Raw genomic sequence first — 18,727 nt, forward strand, 5'->3', positions numbered from 1 at the left:
GTGAAGTTCAAAAGAGTTTTATAATGACGCAGCTGCTTAGGGATGTATGTGCGTGTTAGTGTGTGTGTTCTTTCTCCTTTGTTGAAAGTGGGGTGAAGGGTAGGCAGGTTGCCGGAGGGGTTTCATAGGTGAAAGCTGGAATTTGGATTTTTGAAAGTGACGTGGGCAGAATAGGAGCGGAATAATGTTTAGGAGTGAGTATTTTTTTAAATTCTTTAAACACTAATTGAGTGACAATCTTTTTTTTTTTTTAAAATCACTTATCTAATTCAGGATAAGCAGTTCAGAAAGTGCATAGATAGAATCTTTTGATTCTGGACTTGGAGTTAAAGACATCAACTTGAATTACCGACATTTTTCAAGTGATGGTTTTACAGCAAAGCTGATAATTCAGTTGATAGGAATGCATTCTAAAACAATTTCAGTAATCATCTAATGACTCAACCTTTTTCCTCGCTGTCTATTTACAAGCATCATGTGTGGAAGAAATCAGTCCAAGAAGTAGTTGTCCAATACAATTAGCCACCATCTAATATTTCCCACATGTTTTAGTAGTGATGAGTAAATTTGCGCATTTTTATCCTCCTTTGTGCGCACTGAAACGCTTAGAAACAGACCAAAACCACCATCACAGGTAATTTAGAGAGCGAGCCATTAGCTTCGGTGATAGCAAAACATTAACGGTGGGGGGATGACGGCGCACACCGCTCACCATTTGTGCCCTTGTGTGCCTGTGCAGAACCTGCCCAGCTGCTTGACTGCAAGGTCAAGGGGTTGCCTGTCAGGAGGCCAGGGCTCAGGGGTCAAAGGTCATATTCCAGACGGGCGTATCCACACGCTGATTAAGAACTCAGCTGCACAGAACAGAACAGAGCTTGCAGGTGGATGATGCATTTGACCCCTCTCCAAAATGCCCCAAAACACTTCTCTTTCTTGTTTGTGCTCAGAAACTTCTAAATATAAGTATCACTGATAAATATAGTCTTGTGATATTGTGACTGGCTTTCTTTAAAAATAGAGCACCCTTAAGGAACTGTTCCAATTATTGTAAGTTTCAGTTTGGAAGGATTATATTTCTTATTCACGCTGAAGAAAGCACATATGTCATTTTGTTGTATGAAATGAGCAATCTCATGCTATTTAACATCAAAAACGTTAACATCAAAGCTATGATGTCAGTCAGCAGTTTAGGGCTTACAAGAACTAGTTTTTAAATATGAAGCTAGATCTGTTCTTGTGTATAACGTTTAATTGTGCTCCGTCTGTAATATAAAGCATTTCACATATGACTCAGTGTAGCTGAGGTGATCTGCTTTTAATCACCTCCACGCTCCAGGGGCCATTTAATATTTATGCGAATGTATTCAACTTAAAATTAATGATAAAAATTGTTTTCAAATGATGTGGTTTGCAATGTGAAATGTTTACAGCATTTATATTCATTTGGCTTATGAGTCTCGGCAATGAAATACAGTTAGGGGGCTTGTGGATTTTCTTACGAGACAGGTGTGTGCTTAGCTTACATGATTTCATCATAAAGACACACTTAACCCACATTTTGAGAAAACATATAGCATATTCAAACATCTGTCTTTAGTGAATTCTAGCGCAGAGCACAGATATAAGCACATACTCGATTGTGCAATAGTTATTCAATAAAACTGGATTGGATTAAACATTAACAAGCCATGTAAAGAAACAGGATGTAGCAAAAAGAATTGAGCAATTCACTGACTGAAAATAAAGCAATGGAATAATGAAATTAAGCTTTCCGGAATAGTTTATCTTCAAAGGTGAACACTGGAGATGAGTTCATATCACCTATAACAATCACTCAATCATAAGGTTTATTTGGATGACTATTAGAAATCAGAGAGACCCAATTATGCCAAAATCAGATAGAAACTTATTATTGTTTTACGTGTTCCCCCTTTACATAGTTTCTGTATTTGACTGCCATCATTAAAGTTTTGGGTAACGCTGTAATGTGCGCAGTAGATGAATAGGGACCATTTTAGAGCAGTTCCTTTGTAAATACACACAAAAAACGCAGGAACAGTTTATCACATCAGCAAACATACTGACATTTTGAGACTAAACTTGCATTTCCGTGCTAGTATTCTTCTGATGGAAGCAGGAGGAAGAGGAGTGAAAGTACACATACATGCTTATACTTCATCACAGTATTATCAATAAAAGCCCTGAGGCCCTAAATTGTGACAGCATTGTGTGATGGGTGTTGTCGTTTCCATCCACATGCCACCTCTGCAGCAGCAGTTCTTTACCCTAAATTTCCAATTAGTTAACCTCCCATTGTAGTTAATCTTTGTTGTTTCAATTAAATTCTCTCAAACAATTTGTTTTAAAAGGGCAAACCATACAAGAATACAGATTTATACTTCCAAAAGACTCCAGCCTGAAAAAACAAACAATCTACCATGCACAGATGTGTGTCACTTGAGGGATTCCAAGACAGAAAATGCTACCAGGTGCCCGAAGAACATATCAGCCAAAGCATGGGAAACCCTGCAAAGAATGCAGTACGACCTCGTGATAACACAGACATTTAGGCTTTGATAAACTTTAGCATGCCACACTATAACAAAAGTACCTGACTTTTTCCATCTTTGATAAATGCGATTATAAACCGTGGCCTACTCAAAGCACCAAACCGTTCCTCTTAAAACCTTAACTGGGAGCAGTTTTGCAATTTTCAAAGCAATTTGAGGTTTGAGTGCTGCAGACCCAGAGTCAGTGGGAACTCAGGATGTTGATCAGCTGATTCATGAGAACCAGAGGAGGCCCACTGCTGCCATTTTATCAGATATACCTCAAATTCACCAGCTAGGTGTGACTTCGTCACTGTGGTCACTGGTACAATGTGTGTGTGTGTGTGTGTGTGTGTGTGTGTGTGTGTGTGTGTGTGTGCGGGTGCGTGTGTGTGTGTGTGTGTGTGTGTGTGAAGTTTCAGCTGGTAGTTGGTTTAGATACACAGTCATATCTAAAACTCAGGGATGAAGAAGCGATCAACATAGGACACTCAGGAACAGTGGTGAGGACAATCTTATATAGATGATATGGTCTTCCAACTTTGTTTCGGGACAAATCAAGCAGTCCGGATGATGCAGTAACACAGGTAAGTATGCAAAAAAGACGAGCAAAAATATTTGCATGCAGTAAGTATATAGTTTCATATACTTGCTTGATTTTTATTTGATGAAACATGTTTTGTGATGCTGTAGGGGAACCGCACTGTGGTTCAAAAACATTTAGTCATGTACACTGTATTTGATATATATATGTATATGAAATCTGCACTGCAGAAAAAAATATCAGTGTCTCTGGTTGTTAGCTGAGTCTTTTTCTTATCATTTTGCTCCTATACTACCACTACTACAACTCCTATACTATCACTAATGCTTCCTAAACTACAACTGCTAGACTTTTTTTCCCCACTATCTGGTTTTTACAGATAACAAAACCAGGAGAAAAATAAATGCACATACATCCCGAGGGAGTGATACACCATCTCAGACAATCAAATGGCATCTCAGGAGGTTTGTTTGAATCAATGCTTTTCTATGAATGAGTGAATGAGGCAGAATGAACATAGCGAGGCAGTATCACTTACTCGACTAAAACTCTGGACATGTTGCCAGTGCGCCAAACCCTTGTTGTTCTTGCCAAGCTGGACTTTTACAAGTAGTCATATGATTGGCCTGGTTGCTGGAATCATGGGAGGGATCGGGAATGTTAATCAATGAACTGAGGTCATAAGGTTAGAAATCAGTAATGGATTGAGTATTTGTCTTCTATCTGCTTAATCATAACCATAACTACTATGGATTTTTATGATGATTGTAGTCAATCCAAAATAAGAAAGAAAAAACAAGAATGTAAAGGGTTAAAATGACCTAATTAAGAATCATATAAAGCTTTTTAATGTTGCTTTAAGAGGTAGCGTTCTCTTATTAGTTATGAATTATAAGATATAAAACAAGAAATGGTGCTAACCTCAATTCTGTTTCTGCGGCAGAGCCATCTGACAGCCACGCTTGTGACGTCCATCCTGGGAGCGGTGATCGGCTCCCTGCAGATTGGTTACCACACTGGCAACATCAATGCTCCAGCCAAGGTGAATAGAGCTAGCAGCATCTGAGGGACAGCACACACATTTATGTTTCAAATTGTATTATAAGTGTGACGTGTAAATTAAAATCTATACAAAACAATCTGCATTGATCAATAGAATTATTTTTGGAAGTATAAAACTGCAACAAAACATAACTCCAGACATCAAAAAGTAGACATTCTCGTCTGGCTGATATTCCTTAAAAGGCCTACATTGTCCAGATATAACAGTTATGCAGAGGGGAATGCTGGAAAGCATGCTGCCTGTCAAACATATTACAGAGCCTCAATAAAGCACTAAATAAGGTAACTCTCCGTCTCAGCTTTGGATTTGGCTCCCTTTTTTGGAATGGTTTTCCATTTTCACAGGTATACTGTTCTAACTTTACAAAATTAAGCAGTTGTTCTACCCACTCAAAAATCCCAAAACAATAATTCATGAAATAGTTCTTGTGGAGGAAGTGTTTCTGTTACAAAAGAAGCAACACATGAATGATTTTGAACACTGCATTAGTCATCTATGGAAAAAGAGGAATAAAAACACATCTTTGTAAACCCTTTTTGTGTGTGTGTGTATGTGTGTGTGTGTGTGTGTGTGTGTGTGTGTGTGTGTGTGTGTGTGTGAAAAAAAACATGTCATTGCATCTAATTGAGTTACCAGTGCAAACTGATTCACTTTGGCATTGTTGTTTAGATTATCGAAGAGTTTTTCAACAATACCTGGAGAGCCAGACACAACCAATCAATCTCAGATCACAGTCTTACTTTCTTGTGGTCACTCTCTGTCAGCATTAAAGATTTTGGAGCCTTACTGGGCTCGCTGGGAGTCAAATATTTGGCAGATTCTTACGGCAGGTAAGAAAACCAAGCTAACTTTTGTAAAGTTTCCAACAGTGCTTGCTTCCCCCCCACCCCTCCTTATAAATTTGCTTGTTCCCCTCCAGGCGTAACTCCATCCTGATAGTTAACGGTTTGTCTGTGGTCGGAGCATGTTTGATGTTTGCCTCCAAAGCCAGCGAGTCATTTGAGGTCCTCATCCTAGGGCGACTGGTTTTTGGTCTGTTCTGTGGCCTGGTGATGAGCCTTAACCCCCTCTATATCCAGGAAGTTTCCCCCACCAACCTCAGAGGAGCATTTGCTACACTGAACCAGGTGTCTTTCGCTGCAGGCATCCTGGTGGGTGTGGTGAGTTGAGCTTTAATTTACATTTAACTTCCTTCTTACTGCTCTTGGTAAGGAGACACATTAAATTCTGTTCTTTTCATTCAAATTCTATAGTTTGTTCTCAAATTCTGTTCTGTTCTTTTCATTCAAATTCTGTTCTTTTCATTCAAATTCTATTGTTTGTTCTCAAATTCTGTTCTTTTCATTCAAATTCTGTTCTTTTCATTCAAAATCTGTTCTTTTCATTCAAATTCCGGTGCTTTCGTTCTATTTTTTTTGTTTTCATTCAAATTACGTTGTTTTCATTCAAATTCTCTTATTTTCATTCTAATTCCGTTGTTTTCATTCAAATTCTGTTGTTTTTATTCAAATGCTGTTCTTCTCATTCTAATTCTACTCTTTTTATTCAAATTCTGTTGTTTTCATTCAAATGCTGTTCTTTTCATTCTAATTCTACTCTTTTTATTCAAATTCTGTTGTTTTCATTCAAATTCTGTTCTTCTCATTCTAATTCTTTTGTTTTATTTAAATTCCATTCTTTTGATTCTAATTCTTTTGTTTTCATTCAAATTCCATTCTTTTGATTCTAATTCTTTTGTTTTCATTCAAATTCTGTTCTTTTCATTCAAATTCTGTTCTTTTCATTCTAATTCTGTTGCTTTCATTCAAAATCTGTTCTTTTCATTCTAATTCCGTTGTTTTCATTCAAATTCGATTCTTCTCATTCTAATTCTGTTCTTTTCATTTTAATTCCGTTGTTTTCATTCAAATTCTGGTGCTTTCATTCTATTTTTTTTGTTTTCATTCAAATTACATTCTTTTCATTCAAATTCCGTTGTTTTCATTCTAATTCCGTTGTTTTCATTCAAATTCTGTTGTTTTCATTCAAATTCCCGTGCTTTCATTCTAATGCTTTTGTTTTCATTCAAATTCTGTTCTTTTCATTCAAATTCCATTCTTTTCCTTTAAATTCCGTTGCTTTCATTCAAATACTGTTCTTTTCATTCAAATTTTGTTCTTTTCATTCTAATTCTGTTCTTTTCATTCTAATTCTTTTGTTTTCATTCAAAATCTGTTCTTTTCATTCACATTCCGTTGTTTTCATTCAAATTCGATTCTTCTCATTCTAATTCTGTTCTTTTCATTCTAATTCCGTTGCTTTCATTCAAATACTGTTCTTTTCATTCAAATTCTGTTCTTTTCATTCTAATTCTGTTCTTTTCATTCTAATTCTGTTCTTTTCATTCAAAATCTGTTCTTTTCATTCACATTCCGTTGTTTTCATTCAAATTCGATTCTTCTCATTCTAATTCCGTTGTTTTCATTCAAATTCTGTTGTTTTTATTCAAATGCTGTTCTTCTCATTCTAATTCTACTCTTTTTATTCAAATTCTGTTGTTTTCATTCAATTGCTGTTCTTTTCATTCAAATTCCGTTGTTTTCATTCTAATTCCGTTGTTTTCATTCAAATTCTGTTGTTTTCATTCAAATTCTGTTCTTTTCATTCAAATGCTGTTCTTTTCATTCAAATTCCGTTGTTTTCATTCTAATTCCATTGTTTTCATTCAAATTCTGTTCTTCTCATTCTAATTCTGTTCTTTTCATTCTAATTCTGTTCTTTTCATTCTAATTCTGTTGTTTTCATTCAAAATCTGTTCTTTTCATTCACATTCCGTTGTTTTCATTCAAATTCGATTCTTCTCATTCTAATTCTGTTCCTTTCATTTTAATTCCGTTGTTTTCATTCAAATTCTGGTGCTTTCATTCTATTTTTTTTGTTTTCATTCAAATTACATTCTTTTCATTCAAATTCCGTTGTTTTCATTCTAATTCCGTTGTTTTCATTCAAATTCTGTTGTTTTCATTCAAATTCCCGTGCTTTCATTCTAATGCTTTTGTTTTCATTCAAATTCTGTTCTTTTCATTCAAATTCCATTCTTTTCCTTTAAATTCCGTTGCTTTCATTCAAATACTGTTCTTTTCATTCAAATTTTGTTCTTTTCATTCTAATTCTGTTCTTTTCATTCTAATTCTGTTCTTTTCATTCTAATTCCGTTGCTTTCATTCAAATACTGTTCTTTTCATTCAAATTCTGTTCTTTTCATTCTAATTCTGTTCTTTTCATTCTAATTCTGTTCTTTTCATTCAAAATCTGTTCTTTTCATTCACATTCCGTTGTTTTCATTCAAATTCGATTCTTCTCATTCTAATTCCGTTGTTTTCATTCAAATTCTGTTGTTTTTATTCAAATGCTGTTCTTCTCATTCTAATTCTACTCTTTTTATTCAAATTCTGTTGTTTTCATTCAAATGCTGTTCTTTTCATTCAAATTCCGTTGTTTTCATTCTAATTCCGTTGTTTTCATTCAAATTCTGTTGTTTTCATTCAAATTCTGTTGTTTTCATTCAAATTCTGTTCGTCTCATTCAAATTCTGTTCGTCTCATTCTAATTCTGTTCGTCTCATTCTAATTCCGTTGTTTTCATTCAAATGCTGTTCTTTTCATTCAAATTCCGTTGTTTTCATTCTAATTCCGTTGTTTTCATTCAAATTCTGTTCTTCTCATTCTAATTCTGTTCTTTTCATTCTAATTCTGTTCTTTTCATTCTAATTCTGTTCTTTTCATTCTAATTCTGTTCTTTTCATTCACATTCCGTTGTTTTCATTCAAATTCTGGTGCTTTCATTCTATTTTTTTTGTTTTCATTCAAATTACATTCTTTTCATTCAAATTCCGTTGTTTTCATTCTAATTCCGTTGTTTTCATTCAAATTCTGTTCTTTTCATTCAAATTCCATTCTTTTCCTTTAAATTCCGTTGCTTTCATTCAAATACTGTTCTTTTCATTCAAATTTTGTTCTTTTCATTCTAATTCTGTTCTTTTCATTCCAATTCTTTTGTTTTCATTCAAAATCTGTTCTTTTCATTCACATTCCGTTGTTTTCATTCAAATTCGATTCTTCTCATTCTAATTCTGTTCTTTTCATTCTAATTCCGTTGCTTTCATTCAAATACTGTTCTTTTCATTCAAATTCTGTTCTTTTCATTCTAATTCTGTTCTTTTCATTCTAATTCTGTTCTTTTCATTCTAATTCTTTTGTTTTCATTCAAAATCTGTTCTTTTCATTCACATTCCGTTGTTTTCATTCAAATTCGATTCTTCTCATTCTAATTCCGTTCTTTTCATTCAAATTCTGTTGTTTTTATTCAAATGCTGTTCTTCTCATTCTAATTCTACTCTTTTTATTCAAATTCTGTTGTTTTCATTCAAATGCTGTTCTTTTCATTCAAATTCCGTTGTTTTCATTCTAATTCCGTTGTTTTCATTCAAATTCTGTTCGTCTCATTCTAATTCTGTTCTTCTCATTCTAATTCCGTTCTTTTCATTCTAATTCCGTTGTTTTCATTCAAATGCTGTTCTTTTCATTCAAATTCCGTTGTTTTCATTCTAATTCCGTTGTTTTCATTCAAATTCTGTTCTTCTCATTCTAATTCTGTTCTTTTCATTCTAATTCTGTTGTTTTCATTCAAAATCTGTTCTTTTCATTCACATTCCGTTGTTTTCATTCAAATTCGATTCTTCTCATTCTAATTCTGTTCTTTTCATTTTAATTCCATTGTTTTCATTCAAATTCCGGTGCTGTCATTCTATTTTTTTTTGTTTTCATTCAAATTACATTCTTTTCATTCAAATTCCGTTGTTTTCATTCTAATTCCGTTGTTTTCATTCAAATTCTGTTCTTTTCATTCAAATTCCCGTGCTTTCATTCAAATACTGTTCTTTTCATTCAAATTTGATTCTTCTCATTCTAATTCTGTTCTTTTCATTCTAATTCCGTTGTTTTCATTCAAATTCTGTTGTTTTTATTCAAATGCTGTTCTTCTCATTCTAATTCTACTCTTTTTATTCAAATTCTGTTGTTTTCATTCAAATGCTGTTCTTTTCATTCAAATTCCGTTGTTTTCATTCTAATTCCGTTGTTTTCATTTAAATTCTGTTGTTTTCATTCAAATTCCCGTGCTTTCATTCAAAATCTGTTCTTTTCATTCAAATTCCGGTGCTTTCATTCTATTTTTTTGTTTTCATTCTAATTCCGTTGTTTTCATCCAAATTCTGTTGTTTTTATTCAAATTCTGTTCTTCTCATTCTAATTCTTTTCTTTTCATTTTAATTCTGTTGTTTTCATTCAAATTCCCGTGCTTTCATTCTAATGCTTTTATTTTCATTCAAATTGCATTCTTTTCATTCTAATTCTTTTGTTTTCATTCAAAATCTGTTCTTTTCATTCACATTCCGTTGTTTTCATTCAAATTCGATTCTTCTCATTCTAATTCTGTTCTTTTCATTTTAATTCCATTGTTTTCATTCAAATTCCCGTGCTTTCATTCTAATGCTTTTATTTTCATTCAAATTGCATTCTTTTCATTCTAATTCTTTTGTTTTCATTCAAAATCTGTTCTTTTCATTCACATTCCGTTGTTTTCATTCAAATTCGATTCTTCTCATTCTAATTCTGTTCTTTTCATTTTAATTCCATTGTTTTCATTCAAATTCCGGTGCTGTCATTCTATTTTTTTTTTGTTTTCATTCAAATTACGTTCTTTTCATTCAAATTACGTTGTTTTTATTCTAATTCCGTGGTTTTCATTCAAATTCTCTTCTTTTCATTCTAATTCCGTTGTTTTCATTCAAATTCTGTTTTTTTTCATTCAAATACTGTTCTTCTCATTCTAATTCTACTCTTTTTATTCAAATTCTGTTGTTTTCATCCAAATTCTGTTCTTCTCATTCTAATTCTTTTCTTTTCATTTTAATTCCGTTGTTTTCATTCAAATTCCCGTGCTTTCATTCTAATGCTTTTGTTTTCATTCAAATTCCGTTGCTTTCATTCAAATACTGTCCTTTTCATTCACATTCTGTTGTTTTCATTCAAATTCGATTCTTCTCATTCTAATTCTGTTCTTTTCATTTTAAGTCCGTTGTTTTCATTCAAATTCCGGTGCTTTCATTCTATTTTTTTTGTTTTCATTCTAAATCCGTTGTTTTCATTCAAATTCTGTTGTTTTCATTCAAATCCTGTTGCTTTTATTCAAATTCTGTTCATTTCATTCAAATTCCATTGTTTTCATTCAAAATCTTTTGTTTACTTTCAAAATCTGTTGTTTTTATTTAAGTTCATCAAAATCCCATAATACACTAATTAGGATTTATACGATACATGGATATGACATGAAACTAGCTGCTCGTGTGCTGCAGGTGGCTGGTCTCGAGATAGTGTTGGGCACAGAGCATGACTGGGCCATGATGCTGTCCCTGTCTCTCATCCCGGCCCTCACACAGTATGTGATCCTACCCTTCTGTCCTGAGAGTCCCCGCTATCTGCTCATCAACCGGCAAGAAGAAATCAAGGCCAAAAGTGGTAGGTTCCACTCACTGGACTTACTGTTCATATCATTTAATAAATCATCCTCTCTCTAAAGAGATTACTCTTTTGTATTATGATATATTAAAAGAGATGAATTCATTTGTATGACATTCTCAAGTTGGTTCCAGAAGTTAAAATGCAGAAATGGTTTACTACGGTTTGCTATCCCAGCTTTGTGGATTTCACCTAAACATCCCCTTAGAATATGTTGAAAGTTGTTTCTTTAATCCTGCAGCCCTGCTGAGGCTGAGAGGCAGAGCAGAAAATGTATTTACTGAGCTGGAAGAAATGAAAGAGGAAGCTGCTCACACACAGAGTCGTGTCACCATCCAGGATTTCTTCAAGAAACGCAGCTACAGGCAGCCGATCATTATTGTCCTGATTGTTAGCCTGGGAAGCCAGCTCTCTGGATTCAATGCGGTCAGTGATAAAATCCTCTTAATCTGAAAAATATTTCTCTGACATATATTTCTCTTTTTCTATGTGTTGAAATAGATGAAGTAAAAGCTCCTAGCCTCAACTTTAGCTTTACCTTTTTCCTTGGTGTCACACTATGGTAACCTAACTCTGAAAGACACAAACTAACTGATGCAAAATATGAACTGATCAGGCAAACTGATCAGGTTAAGCTGCTATTTACCAGTCTCTCTGTACCTGACAGCTGCAGAGACTGGCCAGTTCCATCTTACATGAAGACACCCATCCCTTTTGTGGGGATTTTTAGCTTCTTTCCTCTGGATGGAAAGGAGGCTTACTCACTTTTGGAGGCTGCCTCAAGGAGTACTTGGCATTTCTACATTGGCTTCTTTTCTTTTTCAGTTTTGCACACTTGCTGTAACCCTGAGAAGAGCTTGAGGCAATATCTCAACCCTAAAAAACAAACAAAAAAAAACAAACATTGAAATATTTCTCAGTTACTCACTAAACTAAACTAAATTCCTGTGCTTTTCTTCCAGATAATCAACTATTCCACCAAAATGTTTCAGGCCAAGTTTGACCAGGCCAAATATCTCACACTGGGTGTTGGGGCCGTCAATCTGACGTTCACTTTGGTAGCAGTGAGTACAAAACAAATTGCTGATCCTTTATATTGCAGTTCAGTGTGTTTTTGAATGCCAAACAATATTATTTATTATATTTAATAGGTTGCTCAATATAATCAGTAAATCAGCTGTGCCCTATTTTGTTGATTTTGTCACAGAAAGCATGAAGTTTTGTCATTATTTCTTCATGAATGGTTTAACAGCATGAACCACAAAAGGGATAGTGTTGCATTTTAATACCAGTGTGTTGTTTTTTCCTCCCCAGTTCTTCCTGATGGAGAGGGCAGGGAGGAGGCGGTTGCTCCTGACTGGTTTCATCTCCATAGCAGTGTGCAACTTAATCATGACCGTAGTCGATTCTGTCCTGGTAAAATCATCTATGTGTGGTTGTTTCCATTTGTGCAGAAAAAAGTTATGTGCTGGTTTTGAATGTATATCCAACTTCTGCAAACCGTGGAACCCGATCTTATGACATGATTAAATGGATAATATGAAAAATAAACCATGGCATAGCTTGGAGGATGTTTGAAAAGGAAGCTTCAAGTTTAAACAATTTTATACTAAAAACTGTCTAATTTAGAGAGAAAGACACCATCTACATGTTAACCTAACAGAATTTTCTACATGTCTACATGACTAACCTACAACCATCCTTCCAATTTATTATTTTACTGTGTAGCATCTGGTCCCAGAACTCAGAAGCCTACAAGTGCTGCTGGTTTTCTGCCTGACTTCAGCCTATGAGCTGGGCCCAGGTCCGATCTCCTGGTTCATTGCTGCCGAGCTGTTCGACCAGTCTGGCAGACCTATAGCCATGGCCTTCAGTAGCCTGCTCAACTGGGGAGGGAAGTTTGTTCTGGCACTTCTCTTTCCTCCATTACTGGTGCGTAACATTTATACCGTTGGCCTGCATGCTGTATGACCAAGCAAGACTTCAGGGGAAACTTTAAAGGTGGATTTCTTGTTTGCTTTTGTGAGTTTGCTTACACCTCAGAGAAATAGCTGTTAAATACAGGCTATAAATCTGCTCCATCTGTTATACTGCACATATGTATCTATAGAAAAACATATAAATCTATTGCTAAATCCTTTAAATCCAGCTTGAAATAATGTAATAAGTAATTAAATTACAGTTAACAAAAGAAGCATCTGTTCCCTATAGTGCAGCAGAAATGGCAGCCAACATGAAATTAAGACCAGTGAACCAAATCAATACCTATTGTATTTTCTTTCTTTCCTTCTCTTTTTAACATTGTTTTGGCTCTTGTGGTATGAGATTCCCAGCAGAGGTCAAATAAAAACATTTAAAAAAGGATTCTTGTCTGTCTCTCTCACACAGAAAATCTGTGGTGCTTATGTCTACCTCCTTTTTATGGTCGTGGCTCTGCTCGCCTTCACCTTCACCTGGATTCGCCTCCCGGAAACAAAGGGTCGTACATTTGATGACATCGCAGAGGAGTTCAGAGGAGCAGAGGGCATCCCGTTGCACAATAAGACTGTATTCAACACTTTCACCTGAGCAACGTGTCAGTTTTGATTGATGCTGGTCAATAATCAGTGTGTAACGAGTCAATTCAATTTAAAGCAACACAAAATATGCTACAAAACTGTTTTGAATATAAATCTGGTGCTCACAGCATTGAAAAATTACTTTTAAATAACAAATCTTTAACACAAAACAAGAAAAACACAAACGCCAAACCATCTTATCAATGCAATTGCTGTTACTCAAAGCACGCACAGATATTATTTATGCAAAGACATTTTAATACTCAGAGCTCAAAAATGATAATTATTAAAAGTCAGAGCACCAAAATTTAATTCCATTAGGTACAGGTTCTGACGCTTACTTTTACCTTACTTCTTTAGGCTCTCCAGAAAAATGACACTAAAAAAATGATGATATTAAAAGTAGATTATAGTTTATATTTATCCTGCATGTATCAGGCATTTTGTGGCCATTGTGTTGTTATTTTGTAAAAGCACTAGGGGGAGATTGTGGGAATAGTGGAAAAAGTTTGCAACACATTCTTTGCATAGTTTATAGCTTGTAAAAACGCTGGATTTATTTCCACACCATCAACCAAGCCTCTTTTTTTAATTTTAACACACAAGTGTACCGTGACACACTGCCTGGCAAATAAGAAAGTTAGAACACTTCCAGCATGTCCAAAATGTTTAACAGAGTTCCTGTAACTTCTTTCCCTCTTGTTATTTCCATAAATCTGCTAGTTATATCGTAACTTAATATCAGGTAGCAAATGAGATTATTGTAATTCTTAAAAATGGTTGTGTAGTGATCCAATTAGATGTTTTTGCTTATCTAAAAATTGTACTTTTAAATGTTCAGCCTAGTTTAAGGCACCATCTGTACCTGATCTCCTATGGAGCCTTTCTTAGTTGGATTCTCAGCGGTGCAGCCTTACAATTCATTATTTGTGTGCAAAATCTCACATGTCTCTGAATTGTGTATATTTGTAATATGCCTGAAAACCAACCACAGCTCTGAGGATAAATATGTGATCCAACACGATCCACTTTGACTTGCAGGAACCGCAGAGGGAGTGAGACCAGGAGATTAGAGGACAAGTTTGGCTTTTAAAACAGTAGGGGGTCAGAATAAAATGGAAATGAATAATGCTGTACTTGTCTATTCAAAGTCAGTTTCTAATAACTCAAAAACAGAGCCAGAACTCAGTCAGCTTGTAAAGGATATGTTCTCATTTGTCTATGGACAGCTTGTTTTTTCTTTTTAGACACACAAGCAAAGTCCACAGAGACTATGATTTTTTCCCATAAAAAAGGCAGATCGACTGAGCAGGGTGTTTAGAAAACAACATTCAGGATTTCATTCCATTTTCCAACACTTTGTGTAAAAATATGTAAACAGCGCCATCTACTGGACCAAACCGTCTCTTTTGGTTATTAATCCATAAACTACATGCAGATATATGTTGGTAAATGACTTAAGTGGCTTTAGTTAGTGGTGCAGCAAAGAGGAGACAACTGATCAAGTGGACAGCACGGTGAAAGGGAGACAGGAAACAGTTTTCACACTGCTATGTGTAGCTTTTGTAAATAAAAAAACAACAACAATACTGTATTGTTATAATAAATGAGTGTATTAAAAAAAAAACTGCAATATCAAGTAATTTTCTCTGATAACCCATCCTGACAAAAACAAAAAAAGAAGATTGAATCCATGAAGCCATGCATTTGTTTTGCTTGAGGATATTATTAAAAATACCTTCACCACCCTTTCAACTGATGCTATTTAGTCACTGTGATTTGAGTAAAACACAGAAGGACTGCTGTGTAAACTTTTATTTCACAGCTAGAAAACCCATAGCAACATAAAAGTAACAGCAGACATTATTTATTTATTTTTTTTAATTACAAGATATTAGTTTATTTTTTATGAATTTCAAATGATAACCTAAGTAAAATGGCTTTGATGGACTGTAGGGGGAACCAGAGTACCAATTATATTACATCTGCAGTTGGACTGAAAGTCTTGCTACATATAGAGCAGTTCCTCAGAATCTGGGACAATATAATCTAGAGGGACAGTCTCACCAGAAGCTTTACATATCTCTGTACCTACAGTATATACGATGCTGACACCTTTTGTCCAACAGAACATGAATACAGTTCTCAAATTCATCCTCGGATTATTCTTCATTTTAAAGTGGGATTCAGGTAATCTGCAGTCTGATCAACATTTTTAATGTTTTTGCAGTTGTTGTGAATGTTTTGGGGTTTTTTTGTTTTGTTTTTTACAGTGTTTTAGTGAAACACTATGCTACATATAAAAGATTGTGTGTGGTAACATCTTCTGTTAAACTCGTAGGTGATGGGAGTGATGTCACCCAAAACGCCACGATTTGGAAAAAACAGGGCGAAGACGGAACAATAAACTGCAGACATACCAAGAGTGTAGACTATTTTCAGATGTATTGGTACAGACAGCTGCCTGGACAAACTATGAAACTAGTTGTGTTCACAACTACAGCAAAACCTGATCATGATTTTGGAAATTTCAGCACAGAGAAATTCTCAGCCACCAAGCCTGACGCTTACACGGGGACGTTCACAGTGAAGGATCTACAGATAAAGGCTTGTATTTCTGTGCTGTGAGCAAACACAGTGATACAGATGCACCCAGTAGCTAAACAAAAACCCCAGTACACTGTCAGTGCAAAGTCTTACCTACTAATCTCCTCTACTGTGGTACCCACCACACAATACATGCACCTGCAGCTTTTTATCTGTGACAGTTATTCTTTATATTCAGACTTTATAAATCAAAAACATGTCTCTATAGCTTTTAATTGTACAAGACAAAAAGACAAATGTATGATATTTGTGCCTTAAATCTATGAAAGAGAAATAATTAGCAAGTGTTTAAAATTGTAAATGCTTTAATATATGATAGTTAAAGTGTCCACTTCTGGTCATGTTAACTTTTTTTTTCAGATCCAGTCAAACTAAAATGAAATAAAAGGAGATCCACTGAGCTGAATTAATAATCAGCCACACTGCGAGTTAGTTTCTAGAGAAAGAGGAATCTACTTCATTTGCAGTGCCCTTACCACAGTAGGTGGAGACAGACCTCAATAAATGAAATAATCACTTGCACAGACTGTTGTATGATGACAGCACTTTTCTCTTCTAGTTAAAGCAATGATGTAGACAACTCCTCACACCTCCTATGGTCATCATCTGGTAACAGCGATCTATTCTCATCTACAGCTGGTGAACCAACTATATTGAAAGGATCGCTAGCTTGAATTGTTTAAGATCATCGTTGTGGTCTCTATACTTTGTTTTCTTCACTTTCCAGGAATTACAGGTAGGAAAATAACAATGATAACAATACAATTCAAATTTAATGATTTCTGTGTTTAAACTCTTGTTTGCTTTTACACAGGTGATGCGAAAAAGTGTCTACCAAACACCTCCTTCCATCATTAGGAGAATCGTTCAAAGGGAAATCAAATGTTGACATAGCATACCAAATTATCAGGTCATTCTCTGGTACAAACAAGGCCAACATCAAACTTTGGAGATTCTGGGAAATCTCAACATCCAGGTGGCAAAAAAAGAAAACAATCTGAGTGGAAATACCAGCTTTGATGGAGATGGCCGTGAAAAGTCAGCCCTCGCCATCTATAATCTAAAGTTAAATGACAGTGCAGTGTATTTCTGTGCTGCCAGTCAGCACAGTGCTGACAGTTCACTGTAAAGTCAGTACAAAAACCCTTTCTCTTATCTGCCCAACACACCAAAAAAGCCTTAAGGCTCCTGAGCACCTCACAGCTAACTTCTTTCAGGATCTACAGTATCTAGGATACCTCAATCTGGATTATTCAAACACTGAGGACAATGTGCAAAGGGAAAATCAGCTTAATGGAAATTGCAAAAAACATTCAGCTGCACATTCAAGATGCAAATTTCCTTTTCCACTCCATCCCAAATGTTCTCTATGTGACTGAAATCTGGTGACTGTGGAGGTCATTTTAGTACAGTCAGCTCTTTGTGATATTCAAGAAACCAGTTTAAGATCATCTGTTCAAAGTCACTTTTCTTCCCCATTCTGATGCTGATTGATTTGAACCTCAGCAGTTTGTCACAACCAGGTCAACATGCTTAATCCAACTGAGCTTCTGCCATGTGATTGAATTTTATTGAGTAACACTCCCACCTGAAACTCCTCATGTAACCATCTCTAATAGTTTTGTTCCAACAGAACACTGAGAACTTGATCACAAAGAAACAAGACTGCTGAGGGTATCAGGTAATTAAAAAACATGTATAATGTAAATCCATATAATTTATGTTTTCAACTTGAATGTATAATTTAAATTCTTTCAAGAGCTTTATGATGGCAAATAATCTTGAATGCTTGTGAAAATTAACACATTCACATGATAACTTTTACTATTACACACAGGTTGATCTCATGGGAGTGATGTCACCCAGATCTTGTTTGCTATGGAAAAACAAGAATGATAATGCAACAATAAACTGCAGCCATACCAAGGGAGCTGCCTATCTCCAGTTGTACTGGTACAGACAGCTGCCTGGAGAACTAATGAAACAAATGGTGTTAAATATTGCAAACTCCAAACCTGACTTTGAACCAGACTTCAGGGATGAAAAATTCTCAACCACCAAGCCTGACGCTCACAGTGGGACACTGACAGTGAAGAATTTGGTGCCAGGAGATCAAGGTTTGTATTTCTGTGCTGTTAGTATGCACAGTGATACAGCCACACTCAACACCCGCACAAAAACTCCAGATCATGAACTGTAGGGGGATGTCAAAGATCACAAATACTCACAACTGAACGCGGACTCATTGTGTGAATGGTGACACCACAGATAACAAGATCACCACACAAACAGTGACACTCCCACCTGCAAAATACAACTAATAATGTTCTGCTATGCTATGCTTGATGAAAATAGCAGACATAAATATTCGAACACCTGCTGCAACAAAACAAAAATGTTGACCTCTATGAAAATATTTTCTTGGCTCAATTCAAATTTTAATAGTTGTTATAATGATTTGGACCAACAGAATATTAATTACGGACAATAGTAAAACAAACATGCAGTTAGTATCCGTTTTCTTGTTAAAATTTAACAGTTAGGTATATAAAAGTTTAAAGAATGATCAAAACACAATATATCCTAAAAAAGATCTTCCTCAACATTTATCTTGTATCGTTAATGGAAGTGATGACCTGTAGGGGGACCAACAGTATCAGTATATCTACTCCACTCTACACTTCAGCTTCACTCCCAACTGAAGCTTGTCACACGTCTATCTCAAACTGGTCTTGTAAAAAAACATGATGAACAAACGAGGCTGCCTCATTTTAAACTTTTTGCTGTGGGTATCAGGTAATTCACAATAAACTCTTTTATTATACCTATTCAACTCAAACTATTTCACA

At 35.2% G+C, this 18,727-nt stretch overlaps 1 protein-coding gene across 1 annotated transcript; it reads left to right on the forward strand.

Moving 5' to 3' along the window:
- The first annotated feature begins 3,542 nt into the window (after window positions 1–3,542).
- Window positions 3,543–14,510, forward strand: slc2a1c (solute carrier family 2 member 1c). Its single transcript, XM_084915542.1, has 10 exons — window positions 3,543–3,557; window positions 4,037–4,135; window positions 4,826–4,986; window positions 5,076–5,316; window positions 10,551–10,713; window positions 10,955–11,139; window positions 11,676–11,777; window positions 12,028–12,129; window positions 12,442–12,645; window positions 13,102–14,510. The coding sequence occupies exons 1-10, from the start codon at window positions 3,543–3,545 to the stop codon at window positions 13,279–13,281; spliced, it is 1,452 nt and encodes a 483-aa protein (XP_084771668.1). The 3' UTR covers window positions 13,282–14,510.
- The last annotated feature ends 4,217 nt before the right edge of the window (window positions 14,511–18,727 follow it).

Source organism: Perissodus microlepis, chromosome 19, assembly GCF_051167445.1.
Source record: "Perissodus microlepis isolate ML-2025 ecotype Zambia chromosome 19, ASM5116744v1, whole genome shotgun sequence".
Taxonomy (NCBI): domain Eukaryota; kingdom Metazoa; phylum Chordata; class Actinopteri; order Cichliformes; family Cichlidae; genus Perissodus; species Perissodus microlepis.

Excerpts from the sequence above, each read along its gene's own strand:
- slc2a1c (XM_084915542.1), top strand. Across the intron at positions 5,317-10,550 it reads CAGGCATCCTGGTGGGTGTG|GTGGCTGGTCTCGAGATAGT; the intron begins GTGAGTTGAGCT and ends CGTGTGCTGCAG. Across the intron at positions 11,778-12,027 it reads TGACGTTCACTTTGGTAGCA|TTCTTCCTGATGGAGAGGGC; the intron begins GTGAGTACAAAA and ends TTTCCTCCCCAG.